Here is a 21,934-nt window from a genome sequence, read left to right on the forward strand (position 1 = left end):
CTATCTCAAACACCCACATCCAGTTTCATTTCCTTCCAATCAGTTCATCATACTGCAGTTAGTAACCTTTTAAAAATCATATCTGAGCCTGTCGCCACCACTGTCCTCACTCCGCAGTTCCTCCACTTCTTGAAACCCTTCACTTGTTTTCCCCTTCATTCTTAAGATAAAGCTAAAACTCCCTACTGGGTCTCTATAGCCTTGAATGAGCTATCCCCTATAGTTTTCTCTGCTTGAGTCTCTCACCATTGGTCTTTGCTCAGGCTTTTCCCTTTGTCCTGTTCAGGGTTTCTCAACCTTGGCACTATTGACATTTTAGGCCAGATAAGATGTCTTTGTTGTGGGGGACTGTCCTGTGCATTGTAAGATATTTAGCTGCGTCCTTTTCCTCTACTCACTAGATGCCAATAGTGTCTCCCAGTTGTGACAATCAAAAATGTCCCCAAACATTGCCAAATGTTCCATGGCAAGTAAACCGCCACTGTCACCACCAATCCCATTGAGAATCACTGGCCTAGATAATGTCCTTTGGATTTCAGCTACTATATTCACAAAACCACCTTCCCTGACTAGGTCACAATTACCCTCTTTCCTAGGGACCTCTTTTCTCAGCAGTATGTACTACATGCACTGACAGTTGTATTTTTACATTCATGTTTGAGGGTGTATGATTACTGTCCTTTTACAACTAACCTGTAAACTTCTTAATGGCGGAGGCCATGCCTATTTTTGTTCGCTGTTGTGTCCATAGCATCTGGCATCTTGATTGACGCATATCAGATGCTTGATAAATATCTGGTGAATAAATGAACAGGTGGTGTCCAAATAAAGATCTGGTCAGTAAGAATCAGCAAATTATTTGTAGAGCCCAGATTCTTCTGTTTCCCCAGCCTTTGGAGTTTCTAAGAAATTATATTAATTATCTACAGTAAATAGCAATAAACGTATCTTTAAGCTTAGGCCAATGTATTAAAGTTAGAATTTCTTACTCCTTATGTTTTTCAAAATCAGTAGCCCTGGGCTTCCCTGGTGGCGCAGTGGTTGAGAGTCTTCCTGCCAATGCAGGGGACACGGGTTCGAGCCCTGGTCTGGGAAGATCCCACATGCCGTGGAGCAGCTAAGCCCACGTGCCACAGCTACTGAAGCCCATGTGCCTAGAGCCCATACTCTGCAACAGGAGAGGCCACCGCAATGAGGGGCCTGCGCACCGTAACAAAGAGTGGCCCCCACTCGCCGCAACTAGAGAGGGCCCGTACGTGGCAACGAAGACCCAATGCAGCCAAGATTTAATTAATTAATTAAAAAAAAATCAGTAGTCCCTCCCCTTAACTATCTCCTCTAGCACAGTCCCTCAAAAAAAAAAAAAAAAAAGAAATTCCAGTGATTCTTCTTAAAGATGGTTTTGCATAAAGTTATTCTAAGATATTCAAGGCCTACTGGAATGGGTGGTGGTTTTGTTTTGTTTTGCGTGTGTCTTATTTTAAAAACTGTTTGCAACAGACAAATGTTGCAACGTCCTGATATCTTCATCTTTTCCCCAGTACTGTCTACAGGGATTACCCATCAACTTCTTTTCTAGATCAACTATTAAGCAGTATAAATAATTAGACTTAGCTGTAATAATAATTCTTTATTACCACATGCTAATGGGTATCTTTTTCATCTTAGTCTGTAATAAAATTATCTTTTAATCAGATTCTCGAATTGAGCTTGACATGGTTTGTTTTCCTACATTTTGAAGTAGGAAATGCTATATAAGTGTTCAGATGATAATAAATGATGATAAATAGTATCACCAAACCTAGACTGAAAATTAAGTTAAACCAGGAGAATGAATTTTTAGAAGACCTAAATTTGTTCTTTTATATCATAATAAATAGCTTAGCAATTTATTTCAGAAAAGGGAAGGAGAACAGATTGATTCCCTAGACTCATTGTTGAGTTGAACTGAAAATACTACATGTAATTTGCTATAGAAACATTCTCCTTTGATTGTTAGTTCTCCCTTTTCACACTGTAAAAACTACTGATATAAATGGTGTGTATATATATATATATGGCAAATCATCAAACTAAACTAGAAAGTTTGGAATACAGCCTTTTTTTGCGGGGGGCTGTGTTGGGTCTTGTTGCTGCACGTGGGCTTTCTCTAGTTGCAGCAAGTGGGGGCTCCTCTTAGTTGCGGTGCGCGGGCTTCTCATTGCGGTGGCTTCTCTTGTTGTGGAGCAGGGGCTCTATGCATGCAGGCTTCAGCAGTTGCAGCACGTGGGCTCAGTAGTTGTGGTATGCAGGCCCTAGAGCACAGGCTCAGTAGTTGTGGCACACGGGCTTAGTTGCTCCGCAGCATATGGGATCTTCCCGGACCAGGGCTCAAACCCGTGTCCCCTGCATTGGCAGGCGGATTCTTAACCACTGCGCCACCAGGGAAGTCCTGGAATCCTTTTGAAGGATGTTTAAAACTGTGTGCCCACAATTAAGAGGGTGGTGAATTGCCATGGTAGAGTAAAAATCGAAAGAAAAGACCAAGAAAAAGTCAGCAACAGTTCAAATTTAAAATAAAATTATGAGATACTAAGGCAAGGAAGAATGAAAAAATGAATCCCAAGAGTAAGGACAGCTATGGAGTGAAATATGAAAAGAACACACAGGCTTTAGACAAAACCAATCTAGGTTTGAATATAAACTCTGCCACAGGCCAGTTATTTATTTCCTCTCTGTATCCACTTTTAGCTGCTGTTCTCTCAAATAATATATTTTCTTTGAGTAGGATTTCTTCCCCAGTTCAGGAGGCCACTGGTAATCTTTCCAACTTCCAGTCAAAATGTAAAATGTCCTGTCTCAAAATATCTTAGAGTGTAGTTGAAATGTACTCATATCAAGTGATTTAAAATTCTAAGCCATGTGGATTTTTAAAATGCCTTTCCTCTCAATTTTTATGTTGCCTGTGTTCTCATCTCATTTTCCAAAGTTTCTACTGACTGAATGGAAAGGTAGCATGCTAGGTGACTACTTTGTATGCTCTCAGAGAAGATTGAGGGAAGGCCTACTTCTCCTTAAAGGAAGTACCCATTTCTTGACTCTCTGATCAGTAAAACACCTTTTATCAGGACAAAGTTTTTCATCAAAGATTATACAAATAATTCTTGAGGGTACTATTTATTAAACATAGTGAGCACTTTATATGCAATTGTTATTACTATTTACTTTTTTTTTTAACTTTTTATTTTATTTATTTATTTTTGGCTGCATTGGGTCTTCGTTGTGGTGCGTGAGCTTCTCATTGCGGTGGCTTCTCTTGTTGCAGAGCACGGGCTCTAGAGTGCAGGCTCAGTAGTTGTGGCACATGGGGTCAGTAGTTGTGGCTCACCAGCTCTAGAGCGCAGGCTCAGTCGTTGTGGCACACGGGCTTAGTTGCTCCGCGGCATGTGGGATCTTCCCGGACCAGGGCTCGAACCCGTGTCCCCTGCATTAGCAGGCGGATTCTTAACCACTGTGCCACCAGGGAAGTCCCTTTTTTTGCTGTTTTGGACAATGCTTCTGTGAGCATTTCTTAGTGCAAGATAGATGAGCACATAGTGGAACCTAGAATATGATAAAAGGGACAACATAGAAGAGGGAAAAGGTGAATGAAAGAGAGACTGGACAATAAGCAAGATAACCCTTCATTGTGATAAGTTAACTTAGTTTTGTCTAGGGTCAAATTTTGTCTAGGCAGGTGTGCCTGTGGCCTGCCATGTCAGGCTACTCACCTCCCCAGGTGTCAGGGAAAGAATTATTTAGTGTTGACCATTACATCTCTGGTGGTGAGGTTTAGGATCAGATTTTTACAGGTTTGAATGCTATACTGATGACTGAAAGAAATATCCCTTTCCCCAAACGGCTTCTAGTCTCAGTGTAACTATGGAATGGCCCAGCTACATAAGTGTGTCTTTGGACTGTGGTATTTTTAGTATAGTATATCATGGTATGACAGTCATAACGTCCCAGAGAGAATATAAGCCTTACCTCCAAAATTTATTGTAATTTTAAGAGTAAATAATTCCCCTCCCTTGACCAGAAATAATTATTTGTAGATTTATTTCTTGGACAGTTCTGGAAAGTAATCATTAGTATCACTGGGTTTAGGGAAAGGTATCCCTATTACCTATTCCTAAATCAAAGGGTTTGTCTAGTTATATATGAAAATCTGAATAGATGTAATGAATCAGTTACATATTCTGAAAGGTTAGAACAGATAATAGCCTTGAAAAAGCCTTTTGGTTTATAGTATGTTTGGCAAGAGGACAGAGAAAAGGTTCTGAAAAAAGATTAGGCACGTAGTGGAGTTTTTCACTCTCTGATATCCTAAGCTGAAGTAAGTCAGAGGACAGAACCAAAGAACCAGGGAACTTTAGAGCTTCTAAGGCCTTACATTCGTTGCAGTCTTTCTTTCTTTCTTTCTTTCTTTCTTTTTCTTCCTTCCTTCCTTCCTTCCTTCCTTCTTTCTGTCTTTCTCTCTCTCTCTCTTTCTTCCTTCCTTCCTTCCTTTCTTCCTTCCTTCCTTCCTTCCTTCCTTTCTTCTTTCTTTTTTTCTTTCTCTTTCTTTCTTTGATTTTAAACTTATTTTTATTTAATTTTAGATTTTCTCCGATGAGAGAGACCTGGACATATTTCTTAAAGAGCATGACCAAGTCTAACTTTAAAATCATGATTAAAATGACATGTTCTGATATTCTCACCAAATAGAGGATGAGAATTCCCAGAAAATAACATTAAGCATATGACTCGTAACAAACCATATGCAGAACATTGGCTCATTGTCAGGTTGCCAGAGTCTTATTGGAAGACAAAGTCCCCAGTTTTACCACACAAGAAAATTTCCATAACTCAGTCATTGAACTCGGGGGATGGGGTTGGCTGGAGCAGGGACTTTTTTTACCAGATACAGAATGTTCCATGCTCTTCTTTGCTGTCTCCTATTTCTAAGTTAACTTGACATTTGACCTCAAGAGTCAGACTTGCCTGTGGCAAGAGAGATCATTTTAACCAGTGAGTAATTAAGTGCTTGAATCTTAATGTTGTTTCTTGTTCCTCACTCTGTAAGTGGTCAGAATGAGCCATATTGGTCTGGACTTTTTCTTCTACAGAAAGAAAATCTACCCTTTCATTTTATTTTATTATTTTTATTTATTTATTTATTTATTTTGGCTGTGTTGGGTCTTTGTTGCTGCACACGGGTTTTCTCTAAGTTGCGGCGAGAGGGGGCTACTCTTTGTTGCAGTGCGCAGGCTTCTAACTGCAGTGGCTTCTCTTGTTGCAGAGCACAGGCTTTAGGCGCGCGGGCTTCGGTGGTTGTGGTACGTGGTCTCTGTAGTTGTGGCTCACGGGGCCCAGAGCACAGGCTCAGTAGTTGTGGCGCATGGGCTCCGTTTCTCCGCAGCATGTGGGATCTTACCGGACCAGGGCTCGAACCCGTGTCCCCTGCATTGGCAGATGGATTCTTAACCACTGCACCACCAGGGAAGTCCCTACCCTTTCATTTTAAAATACACAAACCTGGTTTATGTATTTGATTCTCTTTGACTTTTTTTGATCATTGTCAGAAAAAGTTATGGAAGTGTGGAACACAAATAACTGTATTAATCGGAGGAGGATACAGAGGTTTTAAGACCCCAGCTGCTGAGAATCAGTTGTACATGCTGATTTTAATATAATCTTCTGTACTTCAGATAGAAAACTCCTTCTTTTTCGTGTCCTCTTCCTGTAGTTTATCTTCTCTTTTGACTCTTAACTCCTTTCTATTTTTCTTATAGATATTGGGAGGCAGATAGTTAAAGGTTAAAGCAAGAACAATGGAGTTAGACTGTAAGGTAAGAAATGGACATTAGGAAGTTACTATTAACCATAATTAGAGCATTTCTGTAGAATGATGAAAACTAAAACCCAATTATATTAACCTACATAGTGGGTAAAGAAAAAGTCAGGCCAAGGTCATACCTGACGCATTTTAAGTGTTCTATAAATATTTGTTGACTAATTGAATTCATTTATTCATTATTAGGAGAGACCTCTGTGTATTTTAGGCTGAGGGAAATACTCTGGTTAAAAGCTAGAGATGGAAAATACAAATGAAGAAAAGGAAGGACGTGGGTTGGATATAACATTTAGTAAGCACTCAGTGTGCCAGATGCTTTACATTTGTTTTTATGAATATGCATAATAAAACCTATAAGGTACTTACTATCACTGTGTTCATGGGGAAACTGAAACATATTTAAATTCATGTAAATGGTAAGAGCTGTAAGGAGATAGGATCAAAAGCCTGAGTGGTTTGATTTATTCTCCTTAACCACTTCTTCCTTCAAAACTGGAATGAAGGGACTTCCCTGGTGGCACAGTGGTTAAGAATCCACCTGCCAATGCAGGGGACACGGGTTCAAGCCCTGGTCCGGGAAGATCCCACGTGCCTTGGAGCAACTAACGCCGTGCCCACAACTACTGAGCCTGCGCTCTAGAGCCCGCGTGCCAGAGCTACTGAGGTAATCTTGAAGTTGGAGATTTGGACGAGAGTGCTAGTTTCAAATGGCTGCCTCGTGAATGTGATAGGGAGTCAGCATGAGTTCTTTCTGTCTACTATCCTTGTTCACACTTGTATTGACCTGGCACAGCTGAAACTAGTTACTGCCGGTGTTACTTTGAGAAACCTACTGGGTTTTGTACTGTAGGTTTAAATGCATTTTTTTTCCCCGCTCCCTCTCATCACCCTTCTAGATTAAGTTCATTGAGGGCAGAGATCCTGGCTTTTGTTTTTAAGGTTATCTACTGCATTTAGCGAGTTTCTGCCTAATGGTTGGAGTAACTAGATTTTTCTTGATAAGTTTAAATTCGTTTTCAATGCTGTCACTTTTTTCACTCACAGTCAAGCCACTTTGAATGATATAAAGGCCAGTGAGCTTCCGTGCTATTTCACCTTAAATTTGAAATTCCACAAACTATTCTTTATTCTTGACCTTTGGGTCTGCGGGTCCCTGTTGCTGATTTCTTTCTTTCTTAGAACTCAGTGGGTCATCCAACCAGCAGCAGTTGATTTTTAACAGGGTTTTGTTTTAGCAGCCAATCACTTTTACTTGGTTCTTATTTAAGACCACTTCTTTAGCTCTGCCCTCATTCGTTAACATAAATGCCTGTTTGGCTTCTATTGCTCAACTCAAAATTCTGAAATGAGGTTTTGTTTTCAAAAGCTGCCCTTTAATGATAGCATATTTCAAAGAGTACGTGCTAATTGTGAGGAGGTCTTACCTTCATCCTGATTCTTATAGAAAACAATTGCAAATGTTCAAAAGCAAGTGCAGGGCTTCTCTGGTGGCACAGTGGTTAAGAATCCGCCTGCCAATGCAGGGGACATAATTCGAGCCCTGGTCTGGGAAGATCCCACATGCCATGGAGCAACTAAGCCCGTGCACCACAACTACTGAGCCTGCGCTCTAGAGCCTGTGAGCCACAACTACTGAGCCTGCGTGCCACAACTACTAAAGCCTGTGCGCCTAGAGCCCATGCTTGGCAGCAAGAGAAGCCACTGCAATGAGAAGCCCGCACACTGCAATGAAGAGTAACCCCTGCTTGCTGCAACTAGAGAAAGCCCGCATGCAGCAACGAAGACCCAATGCAGCCAAAAATAAACAAATAAATAATTTTTTTTAAAAAAGGAAAGCAAGTGCAATTTAGGGTTACTTTTTTTTGAAAGATGCCTGTGATAGAAATATGCTGTGAGGCAGTAGAAACAGTACACCTGATGTTTCTGGATAAAGCAGTGGTCTTCCTTCTACACAGCTGCTAGGAAACTGATGGTGTCATCACCATGGTGTCATGGTGTCAATTCTACTCAGCGCACAATGGACTAACTTGAGTACAAAAGAGGTTTTAATAATTTGAAAGGGGCACAGCTGTGAATGAAATTCAAGATGTTTTAATCCCAAATCCTGAGGTTGAATCACAACGAATTTTAGATGGTACCAGAGACTATCAACTCAAACTTGTATATATGAGAAAGCTCTAGATTTTAACTCTTTCATTTCAGTCACATGGGATTACTGGATCCCATTTTTACCGGGTTAAATATGTTTATTTGCAGCCAACACCAGTTCATTTACTTCTCATATTCCTGGGTTCATGGATTAATTAGGGATCAATTTGTATCTTTTTTTTTCTTTCTCTAATCTCTGAGGACTGAAAGGCTATAAATATTAATGGATTTTAGCATGATGGCCTTTGGCTTCTTCAGAAAGATTGTTTGATAAACTACTTCCCCTCTGCCTTGCCTGCCTCTTCTCCTGAGCAGTCTACCTAAGGAGGAAAGACTTTTTGTTTCATTTGCAGGGAAATCTGTCATTGTTGAATCAGGTCAGGAGTCTGAGATCCATTCTGAGTCACTATGAATAGAGTTCTAGTATTGGTCGGGGCCCCAGGGAAACTGGTGGTTAAATACTGTGAGAATCTTTATCAGACAGGAAATGACAACTCATTAAAGTACTAACCGTTAAGCCTGTTTAGATCCTGGCCTCCCTGCCCAGTGGGGGCAGGGCCGGGGGTGGGGTTGGTTATGGTGGTGTGGTGTTTAACTCTACAGTGTTTGACCAACATGTGCACGTTTCTGAGAGCAAAGAATTATGTATAAGACTTATCAAGAAAGGGACTTGCTAGGCTATCTTGTCACTGAACTTCTACCTACCGTACTATCATTGCCTCTTTTGTTCAGAAGACAGATCAGCATGTAATGGAGGTGGGATAGGGAGGGGCTTTTATTTCATCCCTGAAAATATATCCTACCAGTACCTTAATTGTAAAATTTAATCTCTTTAGCAGAAGAGCCTGTAGCTTCAGTCTAGAAGAGTCTGTTTACGGCTGTACTTACTTCTTAGCTCCCAGGACAAATCTCAATTGATAGAATTCTCTGGAGTCAAATTTGACTTACTGATTTACATACAATGATCCTCACCCAATCAAGAAAATTCTAAACACCTGATATTCATTTAAAACATAAATATAAGTTTAACTGTGGGCACAGGATTTCAGTCTCTTGAGATTTGGCTATTCAGGTTCTTAAAGGCCCTCTTTATAGTGGCCTATAGGAGCCACTATAAAGGATGGAAGGATGCGCAAAAAAGAGACACTTAATCTGGATCTTTGTAGAAATAGCTTTCTTTTCTCTAATATGTTACCTAAGAGTTTTGCCTCGAGTTGTTCTGCTAACTAAGCCTTAAGATATTTTTGACCTTTTGGGAACCAGGTATAGTATCTGTACCCCTTGCGGTTTAGTTTCCTGGTCTAAACCAGTGGTCTCCACCATGAGTGGGACTAAAATAGAACTTCTATTTATATTTATTTTCATCTTTGTTATTTTTTGTGTATTTTGTAATGTACATAACATTATTATGGTAGTATATGTACATATAATTTATATGGCTATACATACATGGAGGATATAGTTTACCATCAGTCTGATTGGCACTCCCTCAATCCACATGTCAGAAGATCACAAATCATGGATTACAAACATGGGCTAGGGTTAGAGTAAGAGTTCCATGGTACAAAAGGGGCTTACAGTAGGCATGCTGCAATTTATTGTTTTTTTCTATGTCCCATTAATCAGAAATATTTGCTAATGATAGCATGAAAGCTGTCATAATTAGTAAGACATTTGGTAACAATTTAAAAAATTTTAAGATTCCATCCATATTTTATCCATTTTAATTTGTATTTGTACGTTTTACTATTTGCATAAGTACAAATATCAAAAATGTATGCAGACCATTGGTCTAGGCTCCTCTGCCCTTAAAAGCTGCTTTTGGTGCTATCAAAAAGTAGTCTACTTCAAAAGATCTCTGTTATGCTTTCTGAATTATAGCAGCAGTAGACTTGATTAAACCTTTCCTTTCCCTTTCTTTTAATACTACCCCTGACCTGAATCTTCTTCTAAAAACATTTTCTCACATTCATAAGCTTTCCGCGGTTTAACTAGCCACACCCTGAGAGTGTTATTTCCATGTTCTGATTAATCATTAGAGGAATGTTAAGTAAATCAGCCTCAAAGTACTGCACAAATAGTGAAACGAAGGTTAAAAAAATTTTTTTTTGCCCATACTTTTTTTTTCTAAGAAAGATAAAGGCTTACTGCCCTATAGCCTTACTAGGAATCCATGTCAGACAGTATGTTTTCTGGAACGCCAATGATATGACTTACACAATCACATTAATGCTAAGATCTTCAAAAAAAGTGGTTAACAAAGCAGAGCCTGTATTAAAAATTTACTTTATTAATACCTGTTTAATTCCCATAGGCATTGCAACTGCTTAGCCTTATATAGGTCCTGTGTAAATAGGGCTAAACAAGACAAATCAATTTTTAAAAAGTTTATGTTACTTCTATGTCATTAAGCACTGTGCCCCAGTTTTATGATGGCACATAATAATAAAAAACACTCATCTGGGTGGAAAAATCCAAACAGAATCATGAACAGGAAAATTTCGGGTCTTGTAATAGCAAGTCCTAGATTGATGACTATGTCTGTAATGGAGAAGAGAATGGAAGTAAATCAAATGGTGTGTTTTTTATATCTGGTGAACCAATTTGTTTGAGACCTACAAAATTTGAAAGGAGGCCCTTGAAAACAGAATAACAATGACCGATGAATTTTTTGGAATAGGTGTATGCTCATAAAATGAAAATTTAAGCATTGTGAAAAATTGGAGTACTCACATCACCCACTCTACGCAACCTCTGCCGATTGTGATGCTTCCTCTGGTAGATTTTCTTGCTTTTTGTGGGAACACAATGCAGACCTTTATTTATAATGAGTCAGTATGGGGAGAGTATACAGATTTCTTATCAGATAAGTGATTTCCACAAACAGAGTCACAGATGCATTAAAAAACATAGAAAAATAATAGATTTTGTTTGCATAATGGTCAGGGCCCTTGACAGAATTTTGCAAAGAAGTTTGTCTTGTTTTTGTTTTAACACATACTTAGGTATATAAGCATGGCAAAATATTGTTCCCATGAAACCACTTTTGAGCTCTGAGTGGGTTTATTAGACTTCTGTGGAATTTTTTCTTTACTTTTTTTCCCTTCTTTTGTTTGCATTTTCTGAGGTGTTTTGTTTCTTTCTTTCTTTATTAAAATCAGTAACAAAAGTTCAAAAATTGCCATTAAAATAAGTTGTTGGAAATTTGTTTCTTCATGAATTATATTATCTGAAAAATGTGTGTGCCAAGAAAATAAATATCAAGATATTACTATCCACAAAAATTTTTTTACCCACTATGCTGAAGGTCTACAGCAAGGAAAAGTAGATGAGATCAATTTTATTCTTGCTTTTGTTTTCCTTTGTTTTTTCTTTTCTTCTTTAAGGTTTTCTCACCTAGAGAAAATGGCTGTTTACGGCTAGTTTAAGTATATTTAAATCCAGCCACTGACTGGAAAATAGTAACTAATACTTTGAACTTAATCAGCACCTAATGACAGATGGAGAACTTCACCCACCCGCCATGGGTTGAGATGAGGGTCCTTAGCCAGGTGCACAGGTACTCTGAATTCAATGGCTTTCAGAAAATGGCATTTATTTCCTGAGCCAACTATAAAAAGACACTGAACTGTGATGCAAGTTATTCCTTCCTCATGTGTGTACCTTAAATTAATCCTAAATGTAAGAATGGACTCTTACTTGTGTCTGCTGCTTGAAAATAACTTGAGGGATGAAGTCGTGAGATGGTGCTATTGTTTTCCTTAAATGTATGTTAAGAGTGAAAACTGTAATTTCAATTTTTATCTAAAAAGAACTTAAAGAACTTTCGTGTTAATTAAGAAAACTTTAGTATAAGAGTGCTTTGTATAAGCTGAGGCATGTGTGGCCTTAAGCTGTTGTTTGTAGACATAGAGAAATGAAAATAAAACTAAAATTTTGATGAATATATTTAAAAAATTAAGAGGACCTGACGAATAATTCATTATGTAACACTTAATACCTAGTTTTCAAATATGCTAACTTTTTAGATTTTTTCAGATCATGTGGCATTTTTTCATAATAGTTTTGGCTAATATATTGCTGTAAAAACTTTTAACTTCTCTATTTTCACCAGTTCCTAGTCTCTTATGAAAAACTGAATCTCCCATCCCACCACCAAAAACTCTCTAAAGCATGTAACAAACACCATAGCCCCTTGAAAAATTAATCTCTGCATTAGCCCAAGATAATTCTTTGAAAGTTACACATCATGTAAATGTGTAATGACATATATTCTCTATCAGCTAAAAAAGTAGGTCTTAATGGACTTACAATGGCAAATCATTTATAGTTTCCAGTTATTTTGAAAGGAATCTAGAATGATTGTTGCCAGTCCCTTCCTCATTCCCCTCAACAACAACAGCAAAGTAGAAGCTTTATACCACTGGGTCTTGGTTCTTAATTTTATCTTTAAATAATGGCTTGACCCTGGAGCCCAAGAATGATTTGAGGAAAACTGTAAGCCCTATTTTTGCTTAACGTCAGTCTGAAGTTAGAGGTCTGAAGAAAGAGCAAGACACATAATGGAACCCAACTCTTGGAGGACATCAAAAAGGGAATTTTCAAGTCATTTCTTGTACAACCTAGCTGTTCAAATAAGCATACAATCATTTCAGCCTCTCTAAATAAGTTTTTTTTAACTTTCAAAAAAAAAAAAACTGGCTTGACTATAGCCATCCTTGGGAGTTTAAAATAATGACATAAGTTATTGTTATTAAGGGTGAAAGAATCAATTTCTGGGAACTCCCTGGCAGTCCAGTGGTTAGGACTCGGCACTTTCACTGCCATGGACCTGGGTTCAATCCCTAGTCGGGGAACTAAGATCCTGCAAGCTGTGCCTGTGGCCAAAAGAATTTCTGAAGGAAAGTTCTTATAAATCTGTAATCTTCAAAGCCAATCTTTTTGTGCATTTATTTTACTGGATTTTTTTTATATTCATGTGGTTTATTTCAAGTGTAAGTGGATGAGCTATTTGCATTCCTTTATGTATTATTTAAAGAACTACCCAAGGGAAGTCTGTTTTAAACAGAAAGTTTGTACTATTGTTGCTCCTTTGTAGAAGAATCATTACTAATAAACAGCAACAGAGCTCAGAGACAGCTCTTCTGGTTTATCGTACTAATGTAAGGCCACGTAAAAGTCTATGAGAGGACTTAACCCACAGTCTCCCTCCCTTCTCTGTTTTCTGTTTTTTTTTTTTTTTTTTTTAATATTTACTTATTTATGTGGTATCTTTAGTTGCAGCATGCAGGATCTAGTTCCCCGACCAGGTATCGACCCCAGGCCCCCTGAATTGGGAGTGCAGAGTATTACTCACTGGACCGTGGGGGAAGCCCCACTTCTCCATCTTTGATGTCTGTCATACAGGTCTTCTGGAATCATCAGTGCACTCATTGCCTCTACTCATATGTCTATCCAGGCCTTTTTACATATCCTTCAGTATTCATTAAAGGACTTTTTAAACAACTTCACCCCACACTGATCTCTCTTTTTTCCCTTCACTTTCTTTGGAATATATCTTCTGTACCAAAAAGTTGAGAAATTTATTAGTGATTTATAAATTCTTTTGTTTGCAAATCAGGTCGTGTGTGTGTGTGTGTGTGTGTGTGTGTTTTGAATCCCTGTAATGATTTTAAGTTCTTGGACGTAGACTATTTCTTGCAGTTTTTTTCTTTCCCCATAGTACCAATTACAGTGTTGGATATAAAATAAGGACTCCATTAAGGGCGTGGTGGTTGATAATTAAAAGGATCAAAGAAAAGTGTCAGCCAGGAGTTATGTATTTGTTCACCTCTTGTAAATATAGTAGCAAGAAATTTCTCTTCCTCTACTCCTGCTTTTTGTTACAGAAAGCAGCAATTGAATTGTTCTAGAAAAAGGGCAGTGAAGTTAATTTAATACTTACTTAAAAAAGGAGAACATAAGGCACTGTTGCAAATACATAAAATACCTTTTGCTGGCCCCAGGAAAAAGATTGGGCTCATTTAGCTTTTAGCCCTATTATTATCAGATGAGAAAATAAAGGGTATAGAAAATAGAGATGTTTGGTTTTCTAAGTTGCCCCAAGCTACCATTTTTTTAAAATGCCTGCAAACATTTCTAAAACAGAAGCCTGGTACCTACAGTTGCCAAACCGGTTTAACAGCACTACCTCCACATATTCTAGGTGAGGGGGAGCTCCGAGTACATAAACTTATCAGAGATCACTGTCCCAATCACCTCAGAACAAGTTGTTTAGTAATGTACTGTAGTTTCTGTGCAAACCACCTACCATAAACCACGAAGTGATTCAAGGTTCGCAGTTCCTTCTTTGTTCCTTTGTTAATCACTGACTTCTGACTAGTGGGAGGTGCCTCCCAAATTTGCTAATGCATTCTTTTTGGATAAGGATGACGCACAGATTGTCCTAATAAGGACTTGGATTGAGAAAGGACCGCCCCCTCTGAGAAGATGGGACAAGTCAGAGAGAGGGCGGGCAGTTTCTTTTTCAACTAGGGATGACACAAGCATAAGTCATTTCCTTATTAATCGGTTCAAACCAGTTCTTACAGGAACTGGTGGTGATAAATGTGAGACTTCTCAGAAGTCATTCATTTTATTCTTTGTACCACACCGGTGAGCAGCATCAGCTGAGGGCTGGCCTCACTCTGAGAACTAACTCTTCTACTAGAAGGGACTCTCAGCTCCTATTTTCTTAAACATTTGGAGCGAGAGCTTTTTCTCCTTCATGGGGTTGTGAAAGGATGAATTCTGATCCATTGAAAAGAGTTCACAGGATTTCGCCAGCTCTGCTGATGATTGTTGGGTTTTTTCCTCCTTCTATCTAATCCCTGCTTTTTGAGTTGAGGCGGTAAGTGGATTTTTCTTTAACATTTTTCCTGCTTTTCTTCCCAAATGTATTTTTTTCCTTGGGTTGTTGTACCCTGCTTCCAGTGCTGTCCCTGGCATAGGTCCATCTCTGCAGAAGCCATTCCAGGAATACCTGGAGGCCCAGCGTCAGAAGCTTCACCACAAAAGCGAAACGGGCGCACCACAGGTGAGACTTTCCTCTATCCTCTTCTCTTCCCCCCCACCCCCCACAGTTTCAGGGCGAAGTTACATTCACAGCACTCACTGGCATTTTTAGGCAAATAGAGCGAGGTTTGTCAGTCTTAGCAGAAGTTTGAGGCTCGGTTTACTCCCTACTGGCAAATGTGCCTTTGTCTAGATCAGAAAATGTATTGATAACTTCTATTTTGTACATCTTCTCCCAAAAACAAGCCTTGGGCTAATGAAAAATAATGGATTTGTTATGTAGAATGAGTTATTACCTTGATTTTAAATTATTTATTTATAAGTAGCAAGTATACTTTCCAAGTGAATTAAAAAGTTAAAATTTATAGCATAACAAAGTATTGGACTTACTGAGTTCATTTGAATATCTTCCTTCATTTTTGCTCTATTTTTCTTTTCACAGATGGGAAAATAATTTTTTTTTAATATAAACCAAAGCTGTTAACATAACTTAACTTAAAAACTTAATTAAATTAAGCCTGCCTTTTCTATAAACAGTTCTGCAGCAAAGGAAATGACTAGAAGAGGATGAGTAAGCAGTAACCTGAAATGGGAAACTTGAAGGAAGCATAGTGTTTTTCTTGTTTGGTTGGGTTTTTTTGTTTTTTGTTTTATGGCCTTACACTCTTTACGTGGCCCTTTGCTGCCCTCAGTTGACCAAACATGACTCCAGAAATAACATTTATATTTTAAAAGCTGCTCCTAATCCTGGAACAAGAATATATACACGTGTAACTATCTTGACACTACTCTCTGCAAGTATCTCCATGGTGACTTCAGATAGTAAGATTTAATCAAAGACTTTGTGTAGTCAAAGATAAGAGATGACTTCACACTCCATTCTAAATTATATGACTCAACATTGACTTTATATCTAACAAAGTGAAATCTTTATAGCTAGCTGGGTGTAAGAAAGACTGAATGTAGATTCCACAGTAGCTGAAGACACAAGACTTTTCATTTTTAATTGTTTAGGCTTTATAAGTTGTAAGCTCCAGGTTCTCATTATTTTCGTTAAAACATGGTAGGTGGTCCCCTTTTTACTACTGAACTAATGGAGCATTTCTCGTGGATTGTTCTGCCTTTCTTCCTGCAGGGAGAAAACTGGTTGTCCTGGATGTTTGAGAAGTTGGTTGTTGTAATGGTGTGTTACTTCATCCTGTCCATCATTAACTCCATGGCACAAAGTTATGCCAAACGAATCCAGCAGCGGTTGAACTCAGAGGAGAAAACTAAATAAGCAGAAAAGTTTTAACTGCAAAAATTTAAATGGACGGGTTCTGCCTTAAATTGGGAGGACTCCAAACCAGGAAGGAAAATTCCCTTTTCCAACCTGTATCAATTTTAATTTTTTTTTTCCCCTGAAAGCGGTTTAGTCCATATCTTGCACTGACAATACTCTTCCTTTGTTAAGGTAAGGTATCCACCGTCAATTCAATACAAATTGTATTTTATTAGGGTGGAATGTGATATTAAGCAGCAAACTTAACAAAAACTGGCCTTCTACTTGTTATTTTCAAAAGCCCACATGGTACAATTAAAGAATTCCGGACACCCAAAAAAAAAAATGGTTCCTAAGTATGTCCAATATGTCAAGCTTTTTAGGCTTGTCACAAATGACTTCTTTGTTTTTCTAAGTCATCAAAAGTGTATATAAATTATACTAGATTGGATAACAGTCTTGCATGTCTATTATGGTAAAACTTAATATGCCATCCTGCCCAACCCTTCCTCTCCCACCTTTGAAAAAAGGCCATTTTATGATGCATTGCACACCCTCTTGGGAAACTGATCTTTCAATTTTGAGACAGTATAAGGAAAATCTTGTTGGTGTCTCGCAAATGAGCTGACACCATTTTTTATTCTGTATATTTAGAATGAAGTCATGAAAAAACTTTATAAAGACATCTTTGATCATTCCAAAATTGTGTCCGTTTTCTTGAGCGTTTTGACATTTTTACTTCCTTTTAGCTTCTACCAACTAAATGCAACCTTGCCATATCCACCTACAACCACAGTTTCTTAAGCCTTCATTTATTTGCATGAAAGGGCCACCACCAAAACATTTTTTGTTGGGCTGGAATTGGGCAGCTGGCTACACACTGCCGAAATGGCACCTTAGGGACTGGTATATCAAGGGGACTTCTTGGCTTGTGAAAACAGAAGGGATGATAGTATACAAATCACAGGACATGGAGAGAAAAATGACTTGTTTTTTAAAAAAACAAGCTTTCTCATATCTTAATTTTTAGCCCAGCACGTACTCTGATTTTAACAGACAGAAATTTACTTTTATATGTAACCTAATTTTCTTGCCTTTCTTCAGTAAGTGTTTTGTTCTTATGTGATTTTTCCTTTGGGATGTTTCTGGTTGAACTTGGTCATTTTGTTTTGCTTGGGAAAAAATAAACAGTTTCACTTTTTTCCTTTAGGAAAATTGGTACTGACATTATGTTGAGTGTAGAATTGGGTTTAAATCTCAACAGGCCAGAAATGCCTGGTGTTATCAAATCCTGCCTGAGTGTCTGCTTGTTTTGCCTACCGTCGTGACATCTCCATGGCTGTACCACCTTGTCGGGTAGCTTATCAGACTGATGTTGACTGTTGAATCTCATGGCAACAGCAGTCGATGGGCTGTCTGACATTTTGGTATCTTTCATCTGACCATCCATATCAAATGTTCCCATTCAAACATTACCGAGCATCATGGTTTACGATTAAAAAAACTGGTCCTTATGTCTACTGGCACTTTGAATCTTTTATGCCATGATATTGTAGCAGTATCATGAGGATTCTATGGAAAATTGGGATAGTCTCTGTGATCAAAGCTAAAATAAAGGACAAGCAACGTGCCTTGTGGGTTTTGGAAAGGTTACTTCTTAACAGTCTTTTTCCCCTCACCCAGAAACTTTCTAGCAGTATGACAGTTACTTACGTGAAAAGCAGTACCCAAATGCTTTATTTTAAACAGATTCACATTAACCAGTATAATTTTTTAGATTCTTTAGCGTTAGTATAAGTCTCTAAATCAGCTTCCAGTTGTGTTTCATCTCCTTCACCTGCATTTTATTTGATGTTTGTCTGAAGAAAGGAAAGAGGAAAGCAAATATGATTTGTACTGTTTGTACTAAATCTTGGGGATTTGTTGGTAAATTTATTTCAGGGTAAAGTATAAGAAAAGCAAAGACTAGTTTCTTAGGCTGAAGGTCTAAGTGATTTATAATACATTTGACTTATGATGGCTTGTTCACTCTTTCAAATGAATTTTGCTTTGAAAACAAATGAAGAGCAGCTCTCCTCCTTCCCTCCACTAAGTGTTCAGGTGTGACATGTTCAGGTGATTCTGCTGGATTCCAGCTGGAGCAGTTTGCTACCCTTCTGTTCCTGCGGTTGGTTTGTTCCTTTCTTTTATCCACCAAAGTGGACGCAAACAACATGATCCCAAAGACATGCCTAGTTAAATCCAGCTGATTGGAGACCAGAAAATTTGTAAATGGATGGTTTGATGTTACTGCAAATAAAAGAAAGGGCCTGGGAATTCTTTTGATTCCATCTCTACTTTGTTTAAGTCTCATTTTGTGCCTTAAATATCTGCAACGTTTTATCATGTCTCAACTCAGTGACTGACAAGCAACACGATACAGTGCAACACATCAGGGTTTATACCCTGAAGTACTGAGGAGCACCTCCCTCAAGCAATGCCATGTGGGAACTTGCAGTGTTTTCTGTATTCTCTGTATAACCATAATCCAGAGCGTGGGATTTAGAAGGAAGGGAGAATTTTAATTTCATTTGGACAATGGCCACTATTTCCATTCTCTAAAAATCCAGAAGACGACAGGCTGGAAGTGACATTGCTGAATTACACTAGTTAATTCAGTGTATATAGTAGCGAGTACTCCTTACAAACAAACTCAGCCAGTGTTCCCAGTGTGCTCAGTGCTGTCTGTAGCTTTGGTAGGACAGCTTGAGGCTTGTTACTCAAAGTGATTCCTTAAGTACAAATTACTCATTAAGCTAAAAAAAAAAATAACTGGTTGCCCTCTTATAAAACTGCAGTGAACTGTGTTTTGACTGACCGGTGTGTCAAGAGCTCATGGAGTCCCCTTTTTAGCATCAAAAAACCTTTCCATATATTTTGAAACCCGCCGTTTGCCTCCATGTGCATTAGTCTGTTAATGATGGTTTAGATCTCTGCCTCTAACATAATGTGACCTTGAGAAAGTTTTTAACTGAGCCTAGATTTCATCTATAAAAATAGAGATACATAGCCAGGTTGTCCTAAGGATTAGATCAGATAAAATGTAAAGAAGCTGTAAATGTTAGTATGTTACCAATTTTTTAATTCACCAAAGACAGCATTTGCTACACATGTAAGAATTTTACAACATTGCATTTACTCACTTCAAAAACAAAAGTAGGGGGCTTCCCTGGTGTCACAGTGGATGAGAGTCTGCCTGCTGATGCGGGGGACGCGGGTTCATGCCCCAGTCCGGGAAGATCCCACATGCCACGGAGCGGCTGGGCCCATGAGCCATGGCCGCTAAGCCTGCGCATCCAAAGCCTGTGCTCCGCAACGGGAGAGGCCACAACAGTGAGAGGCCCGCGTACCGCAAAAAAAAAGTAGGATTTAAAATGCTGTCTGAAGGGACTTCCCTGGTGGTCTAGTGAGTAAAGACTGTGCTCCCAATGCACGGGCCGGGGGTTTGATCCCTGGTCAGGGAACTAGCTCCCACATGCCGCAACTAAGAGTCCGCATGCCACAAGGAAGAACCCATGTGCCACAGCTAAGACCCAGTGTAGCCAAAAGAATAAATAAATATTTAAAAATAAGTGAATAAATGCTGTCTGCATATATACCCTCATTTGGGAGTAGATACGCTCTGTCTAAAGAAGTTATTAATTAAATCCAAGATACAAATTAATAAAAAAAGCAGAAATTAATGAACTAATGACTTGATTAGTAAGACTAAAACCTTCTTAACTCTAAAAATAGCTCTCCCGGCCTCTCAGCTTCTGAGATGGCCCACACTTTGTGGAGTGTGTTTCTTCCATGGCCGCTGGAGCCTGAGACGGACTGTGTTCTGTCTATGGAATGTGCATCTCTAAATAAATCCACTTCTTACCTATCAAAAAATAAAATAAAAATAGGCTCCCAGCTAGCCTAGTTAAGGTACAAAGCACAGATACACAAAATTTACTATGAATAACTGAAAATACTTGTCTAATCTTACCAGCTTTAAATGTTGACATTTTCTAATTTATTTTTATTATACAGTTAATACTAAAAAAACTAGAATGTAGATGAGGAAAAAAGGAATGATCAGCTTTTAATACCTTGTTGGAAAACTCCATCTGGAATATCCAGTGAGATTTGCTGGGTGTAAAGAGGTTTTAAACAGTAAAAGAAAAATTTGATTTGGTGGCATGCCAGGTCTTTCCCAATAGACCTGAAAGTCTCATTCCTGTTACAAAAACACACAAGATTGGTTTATTTTATTGATAATTAGTTATTAATGTGCTCACAAAAAGTTAAGACAATCTAAGCAGGAGTTTAATAGCCATCTTTGAAAGCCAAGTAACATTCCGTCTCTAACTCACATGATCAAAGCTTCTCTGGTAGTCACAAAACATAGTAAATGAAATGCTACACAAAACTGCTGCATGTGAAGTGTTTTGTTCCTTTATTCTCAAAGACAGCAAGGAAAGAAAGCACATAATGTACTTTAAAATTCTAGAAGCAGTTGAGTCATTTGTATCTGGTAGTCAGGGGCTTGGGTTCCTGTCCCTCCCTTCCCAGCAAGGCCAGGAGTTCACCTAAGGTAATGCATTTGCCTTGAGGGTGAGGACTTGAATTGCAGCATATAACCTACATGTATTTGCATATTTAACCAGTACTCATAAGAGGGATTATAACAAAACCCTGTTCTGGATAGCTGCTTACTCATTGCCTTTAGAACTGCGGTGCTGGGACAGGCAGGTGCCAACTGTTTGCTCACTTTCTTTGACCTACTAGCCTTCCACAGTTTGCTGTGTGGGTGTTGATACTACTAAAATAAAATTTTAAAAATTGTTTTAGATGGCCCCCACTATCTACCCAAACACCCTGGATTTATTTGAGATCTGGGATTCTAGTTCTGTAGCTGAGATACTGGCCCAAACTGTGGCCCAGAGAGAGTGAGTCAGTTCTAAGTGGCTGGCTGACTCTCTGGGAACAGAAATGAAATGCAGCTTAGAGGGTTTGTCAGCCAAATCCACAAATGTGTGGCTTTTTGAAACATTGGACATCTGTTCCTCTTAATTTAAAGAAAACCTTTTTAAAAAGCACAGAGTTGCTTGGCTCCTTGTTTCTTTGTGTCAGCAGCAGTTGCTGTAATTTAGTAAGCCTAGAATCAATCCTAGTTAGAAAATTTGGAATCTTTAGGGCACACTTCAGAGAAAGTGGAACTGAATTGCTTTGGGAAGGGAAGAGATGATTTTACAGCATAGAGTCTGTTTGGAAATCCCCTTCTGGGGTAATCAGCCCAGGTGTTCAACCCGTTTGTTAACCATTTCCAAATGACTCAAAGGACATAAAGGGAAGGCTTGGACACACTCCAGCACTATTTCGACAATGTAGTATCTGTTTGTGTTGGAAACCATATTCCTGAATTCTTGAGGGGAAGGCTCGGGCTTATTCTGGGCATTTTTGGCCGAGAGGGACCCCTGGGCCACCTGTCTAAGCTAACAGTCATGGCCTTTTGAGAGTTTCCAGGGAGGAGTATGGACAGCTTGCTTTGATGGCCTTCCACCCAAAGCCCTTTGGGGAAAAGCCTTGTTTATTCAAGGAGGCCTGTCTCC

The 21,934-nt window shown here is 38.8% G+C and overlaps 1 protein-coding gene across 3 annotated transcripts in view; it reads left to right on the top strand.

Annotated features, from left to right (window-relative positions):
* Nucleotides 1-18,632, top strand: part of VMP1 (vacuole membrane protein 1) — a 120,916-nt gene extending 102,284 nt beyond the window's left edge. For all 3 annotated transcript variants that reach the window (XM_024757591.1, XM_024757592.1, XM_024757593.1), the window contains 2 exons: nucleotides 14,975-15,077; nucleotides 16,191-18,632. In XM_024757591.1, coding sequence (XP_024613359.1) covers nucleotides 14,975-15,077; nucleotides 16,191-16,334 — 247 coding nt within the window. In that variant the 3' untranslated portion in view covers nucleotides 16,335-18,632. The remainder of the gene's footprint in view (nucleotides 1-14,974; nucleotides 15,078-16,190) is intronic.
* The last annotated feature ends 3,302 nt before the right edge of the window (nucleotides 18,633-21,934 follow it).

Source organism: Neophocaena asiaeorientalis, unplaced genomic scaffold (assembly GCF_003031525.2).
Source record: "Neophocaena asiaeorientalis asiaeorientalis breed wild unplaced genomic scaffold, Neophocaena_asiaeorientalis_V1.1 scaffold327, whole genome shotgun sequence".
Lineage (NCBI taxonomy): Eukaryota > Metazoa > Chordata > Mammalia > Artiodactyla > Phocoenidae > Neophocaena > Neophocaena asiaeorientalis.